This window comes from Gekko japonicus, unplaced genomic scaffold (genome assembly GCF_001447785.1).
Source record: "Gekko japonicus isolate JY-2015 unplaced genomic scaffold, Gekko_japonicus_V1.1 scaffold590, whole genome shotgun sequence".
Lineage (NCBI taxonomy): Eukaryota > Metazoa > Chordata > Lepidosauria > Squamata > Gekkonidae > Gekko > Gekko japonicus.
Window position 1 is genome coordinate 51,922 of NW_015161968.1, and position 6,936 is coordinate 58,857.

Genomic DNA, 6,936 nt, shown 5'->3' on the forward strand with positions numbered 1-6,936 from the left:
AGGCCCCCCCCCCACCGCCCCTGCACCGCCCCGGGGTGGGAAACGCAGCCCCACGCCAAGGCCAGCCGGGGACGGAGCAGCAGAGGCGCGACTCCGCTGGCCCGCCCGTCTCTCCCCTCCACGACTAGTCTCCCTCTCGTCCCCCCTTTCCTTTCCCTCCTGAGATCACCGGAAGGCCGAGGGCGCCTCCGCGGACCTGCCTGCCTGCCTGCCTGCCAGCCGCCGGGCTCTTCTTCGGGCAACCAGCGCTAGATCTGCAGCCAGGGCGGCAGGCAGGCAAGCAGGGGGACGGGGGCGCCGCCGGGCAGGCCGGGCGAGGGGTTCCCCTCTCCGCACCGGCGCCTCCCGCGCTGGGAAGAGAGACGCGCGGCGTGCAGATTTCTTTCTCACACAGAGACCTCGTCGTCGGTGATAAGAAGGAGGCTCTCGCGCGTAATTGCCCGGAATTCGTAGGAATACATTGACAGGATGCGAGGCTCTGAGAGGAGATGGGAGATGGACGGGATTTCCATGGCACCCTGGTTTTATATATATGTTAATTATTTAATATATATATTAATTAAATCAAGACAGATTTGGCGAAGGTCCACTGATCTCACTGGGGCGGGGCGGGGGGACCCGTCACTCTTCGTTGAAATCAAGGGGACGCGCAGCGTGTGCCTAAGCAAGCTTACTCAAAAGCAAGCCTCTAGTCAATTTATTTAGGATTTCAGATTATAGAAAAGTTTTAATTTGGCTGGATCGTGCCCAGACATTTAAATTAAATGGGAAGACTAGAAAAGACCTTTCGAAAATAAAATGAGGCTAATGGAGATGCTTAACTATGGCAAAGGCAGGGCCAGTCCCACCACTAAGCATCTCCCCATTCTGGGTGCCATTTATGTTCTGGAAAGGAGGCGGGTCCCCTGATTGGCTAGCAGATCCACCAGTCACAGCATGGCAAACTGCCCCCCCCCCATAGAGAGGTGGAATCCTGGGATACTTTTCTAGATGGTGGGCTGCTCTCTCCCGTTCCGTTTCTGGGTTGAAACCAAAACCAGGCAAGGCAGTTAACATGGCTTCTTCCGCAAGAAGAAAGAACTAGCCACATGAATCCATCTCAACGAAAACAAGAAGTATCTTGTGGAACCTTAAAGACTGACAGATTTATTGTGGCAGTGGATTCCTGTGCACAAAGGCTTCTGCTATGAGAAGTGCTGTAGGCTTTTAAGATGCTACCAGATTCCTGTCTGTCTATAGGTCTATTAATCTACCTATGTCATCAACATTCATGCTGAAGAGGACGCCTGTGTATCTAGAAACCTTGTATAATACATACTGAATGATGGCAAATTCTAACAAAATTACTATTTCAAAGGACTCTGGTGGTGGGGGGGAACACACAAACATATACAACTAAAATAAATAATTCCCACTCTCCTAGAAATCTTGGTACTGAAATCTCCAAGCTATTTTGTCTATGTCAACATCTTCCATTTTAATTTTATTCTATGTGTAATTTAATCCTATACCATCAAATTCTATATGCCACATTCAAAGCTTGTCAAATTAAACATCGACAAGCGGTGATTATTCCTTCTTCGGGAGCTCCATAGGGACAATCTTGCTCAAGTAAGGTTGGGAATCTCTGGTTCCCTAACTAATAGTATTCCCATCAGTAAAGGAGTGAAGCAGGGATGTGTGCTGGCCCCCAGTCTGTTCCCCTTGTACATAAATGACATAACTGTTCCTGTCAAGTCCGCAATTTTTTCCACCCTCTCTGGGACAACAGAAAATTTCAATTCTTTTATATGCAGATGATATGGTCCTAATCTCACTGACCAAAATTGGTTTGAGAAGGCTCCTACACCAACTAGGGCAGTATTGCATTGAAGAAGCTCTCAGTGTCAATTATGCAAAGACCAAAGTAATGGTCTTCAGAAGAAAGCCCAAAATCTCTCCCTGGAGCATCTTTGGTAATCCAATTGATCAATGCAGTTCATTTAAATACCTAGGAGTAACTTTCAAGGAAACATTGAATTGGAAAACCCATGTGGCAGGGGTCAAATCGTCAGCGTTAAGGATTGTTGGGTCTATTGTACACTTCTTCCACACAAAGGGTGGGCGTCTAGTTGACCCAGCACTGAAATTGTTCAAGTGCAAAGTCGTGCCTCACTTATTATACAGAGTGAAAGTGTGGGGCTGGAAAGAGGACAACATATCTACTCTCGAGGTAAATCTACAGCAACTAATCAAAATTATTTCCTAAAATGAATCTTAGGCCTCTCTAGGGGATCTCCTGTGGCCCTGATGCGAGTGGAAACAGGTCTTCCTTCTCTTAGGGCAAGGGTACACTTCACAATGTGAAGCGCAAAAGTGGGCTTGAAGCTCAGCATCAAAAAAACTAAGATCATGGCATCCGGCCCCATCACTCCTTGGCAAATAGAAGGGGAAGTCGTGGAAGTAGTGACAGACTTCACGTTCCTGGGATCCCAGATCACCGCAGACTGTGACAGCAGCCATGAAATTAAAAGACGCCTGCTCCTTGGGAGAAAAGCGATGGCGAACCTAAACAGCATGATAAAAAGTAGAGACATCACCCTGCCAACAAAAGTCCGCATGGTCATAGCAATGGTATTCCCAGTAGTCATGTATGGCTGCGAGAGTTGGACTATAAGGAAGGCTGAGCGCCAAAGAATAGATTCTTTTGAACTATGGTGCTGGAGAAGACTCTTGAGAGTCCCTTGGACTGCAAGAAGAACAAATCAGTCAATCCTAAATGAAATCAACCCTGACTGTTCCCTGGAAGGCCAGATAATGAAACTGAAGCACAAATACTTTGGCCACCAAATGAGAAGGGAGCACTCACTGGAGAAGACCCTGATGCTGGGAAAGATTGAAGGTCAAAGAAGACGGTGACGGCAAAGGATGAGATGGTTAGACAGTGTCATCGATGCAACGAACATAAAATTGAGCCAACTTCAGAGGACGGCGGAAGACAGGAGGGTCTGGCGTGATCTGGTTCATGGGGTCACAAAGAGTCGGACTCGACTGTGCGACTGAACAACAACAACACTTCACAATTATAAAATGCTGGAAGAAGACAAATTTCTCTGGAAGAAGACAAATAACTCTTTAAGTCACCAATCTGTTAGATCATTATTAACAAAAGACCCTTCTCATTCTGGTTGCCTTAGTAATATCCTCTGGAGATACACGATACCTGATGACCTCTTTGGAGCCACAGGCTCCCAACTTAGGGAATGGATATTTAAATCAGATGCAGTAATAGATCGTTCTGTTATCACAATGTCTAAGGTAGCTCCTTTGTACAAATTCTTCAAATCTAACCCTACCTAGTCAATATTTCCAACTATAACCTCAGGGTGTCTTTCACTGCCTTGCACTTCCAAACAATGTACATAGCATTGTGGGAAGGCCGATACTTTCAAATTCCAACAGAATGTAGTATATGTATTTGCGGCTTGCTTGCCATTGAGAACCTCCCCCACTGTATTTTAGCTTGCCCATTGTACTACGCACCTAGAGATAAATTCTTGGCAGGAATTTTATTCACCATAAATGCGTATTCTGAAAATGAGAAGATAGTGTTCCTGTTATCAGATATCGACGAATTTGTATCCTATAGAGTTTCTCTTTTGGCCCTTGCGGCCAAAAAGATTAGAGCCAGGGTGGCACCATAGGGGTCACTCTTATAACCTGCCGGACATTTCTAACCCGTTGCCATTTTATTGTATAACCTAACATCTTACATATGTGATCTTAGGCTTTATTCCTTATGTATTTTACTGTATTTTTTATTGTCACATTCGAACGCTCTGTTACTTTGTTACGGCCTATGGCAAACACAATAAATCTTAGTGACTAGTGACTATATGCCACAATTGTGGTTTAGAATTGCTTTATAGTGTGGGGAAAGTGGGAGCATACAAGAAGCACATGTGCACTCCTTAGGAGCAGGCCACCCAACGGGGGGGGGGGGGGGAATCCAAATAGGTCATCCTGTTAATTCTAAGAGCTGGTAAACCAAACCAAGCATTCATCGAGGAAGTGGGATCAGGGCTCTTTTGGGGAGTTCACTCAAGAATAAAAGAACACAGACACTCAAAATAGTAACATCTAAAAACTATCCAAGGAGAGTTTCCATCCTGCATCAAACTGCTGTAGTGTGGACCTTCAAATCACTGTAGTGCGACAGTCGGGTTTTCAAAGGGAGACTCCAGTATGAAATTGTTTGAATCAGAATTCATTAGCAAATTTCAGAGGAGCGGAGGAATTAACAATGAAAACAGCAATGGGTTATGTGGTAGTTACGGTACCTTATCTCTTTTGCTTTGGCTTCAACAGACAGACCTCTGGATTCTGTCCCATTTTACATGTTGACACTTTGTCTCTTGCTATGCTTAATGGGCAATGGCTCATATCCAAACATACATTTGAACTTGGATTCATTTGTGTTCTGCATAATAATGGTGCACATCTTCAACAACCTCTTAAATCTGGCCTTTTGGCCAATAAAAATTTATGCTACAGCATATTTATTAGTCTAATATGCAACATTTGATAATATAGAATTTGGGACTTAGCAGTGATTGGGAGTACTTGTCTCACCTAAGAAACAATTGCTCCACTTTAGATGTTTACACTGTGACCAATGGCCTCTCATTTGGAGTGGGTTATAGGACTCTGTATTGCTAAACAAGGCAATCACAGGATCTGGGAAGTGCTTGTTTCTCCCTTGGCAATAGTTCATTCTTTATTCTCAAGCACATCACCTCACACATGAGATTCACAGGGCTCTTTCAGTGGTGGCACCTCACCTTTAGAATGCCCTCAGTGGTGGTGCCTCACTTTCGGAAAGGCCCTTGAGGCTCCCCTGGCACCTACCATACTTGTTGTCCTGTAGGTGCCAAGCCCCAAACTGTTCTTTTTATCTAAGGGAACTCTAAGATGAGTTAGTGTGAGCTAGCTCACAGTTTTTTAGCTTCCAGCTCACACCTTTTTGTCTAAGCTCAGGCAGGATGGCTCCAGAGCAAACTAATTTATGCAGTAGCCAAATTGCTCGCTCACAACTTTAATGCCATTCACTCACAAGGTAGAATTTTTGGTCTCAAGACTCCACAGCTTAGAGGGACAATTGATCTAAGGGTTTGTTATTCTTCTCAGCTGTTTTATGATCTGCCTCTGGTTCAAGGTTTGATGTTCGACTTATTTTTTTAGGATGCTCAGTGGTTCTTTGATGCTGTTTTTGTGCCCCTGGCTTATGTGGAATGGCTTGGTTTTAGCAATGATCATTGATAATTAAAAAAACCACACCTTATTTTATGGTATTATTTTTATTTGTAAGTAGCTTGAGATTTACACGTCCTACATGAAGGATCCTGCCTAGGCTGAACATCTAGTCATTACATCATGGGCTTTCAGTTGGTTTGTCACAGCCAAATTGGGAGCAGACTTCAGCTGGGTTATTCTAGTAGTACAACTACCACCATGGAGGAGGATAAAAATGCAAGGAAGAACAATGAAGGAAGGCTCTCAAAAAAGAAAGAAAAGGGTCCAGAGTACTTGAAGATCCACCCCTGCCTGTATCAACTTGCCTCAGCTCCGTGGTAGATGGATGGAGCCTTTCTCAGGGACCCTACTAGACTGGTGGGAACCTGGAGGAGGACATTTCCATCGTCATCTCCAAGCAGTGTAATTCCTTCCCTCAGAATTCTTATAGGTCTCAAATGTTTAAAAGAACTTGTTATGAAGTAATGTACATTGAAAACCCTATACATAAAACTTTAAAAAAGAAAAATAATTCCTACAGGCCTCCAAGCAAGTTAGACACTTCTATTCTGAAAGCCCTTTGAATGAACTAATGAAAAGTGAAGCAACCATTGCTTCTCCTGCACAATTTGTGTTTTTATATTTGTTGTTTTTATAAGATTTAGATGTCTATATTTTTAATGATTAGCCAGCCACCCTAGGTACCAAGAAAAGCAGAAAGGCAACATAAATGACTAAATAAATGAGAAGCCTAGATAGAAGAAGTATGTATTTACCACATCTTTATCCTGCCTCCAAGGCACCCTGTATATATGGCTTTCCCACCCCCAGGTTACTGTCACAACCCTAAGAGATAGCTGCTCTGGGAGTGTGTTGGATTGAAGGTCAATTGATGAGATTTGTGATTAAGGAAGGATTTGGATTTAGGCATCTCTAACCAGGGATCCTGAAAACTGTGCCTATAGGTACAATTGCTCCTCCTGATACCTTTTCCTGGCAGCCAACAAGTGTTTTTAGAAAGTGGATGGGTCCTGGTGAGGGTTTTTTGCCCAGCAGGGCTTCTGATTGGCCACTGGAAATATAATTGGCTGGGCAGATTTTTTGGAAGTATTTTCAGCAACAGCTGCTACCAAAACACAAGGATCTTCAATGTGTTACTGTGTGTGAGCATGCAAGAAAATGTTTCAAAACTAGTGGGAACCTGCAGGCATTGTGGGGGGACATCTCATTCCACCTCCCCCCCAATTTACTCTTTCCGTTTCCTTAAAGTCCCCATAGCTTCTTCCCTTTTCCTGCTTCCTCTCCTTCTCACCCACCAGCCAACGCACTTCTAATCCCCCTCAGTCTTCCATTTCCCCTCCTTTCCTACCCCTGGAAAAAAACTATGGCCCAGTTGCACACTGGGTAACCTGCGAGGACTTGCAAGGGGCACCCTTCTTTGCTTCCTTCTCTTGTTCCCACCCACCCTCTTCAGCTACATTTATTTATTTACTTCATTTATACCCCACCTTTCTCCACAATGAGGACCCAATGCAATTTGTATCATTCTCTACTTGTCCAGTTTTGTTCTGTGAGCAAGGATGGACTGGGTTTGAAACACCCTTGAAAAGGGGCCCTCCCCCAAACCTTCCAGCCCTGCCCCCCAAAGGATGAAGAAAGAGACAT

The 6,936-nt window shown here is 44.5% G+C and overlaps 1 protein-coding gene across 1 annotated transcript in view; it reads right to left on the reverse strand.

Moving 5' to 3' along the window:
- Nucleotides 1-512, reverse strand: part of TBR1 (T-box, brain 1) — a 12,763-nt gene extending 12,251 nt beyond the window's left edge. Inside the window, exon 1 of the mRNA XM_015429635.1 lies at nt 391-512. Coding sequence (XP_015285121.1) covers nt 391-512 — 122 coding nt within the window. The remainder of the gene's footprint in view (nt 1-390) is intronic.
- Between the last annotated feature and the right edge of the window lie 6,424 nt (nt 513-6,936).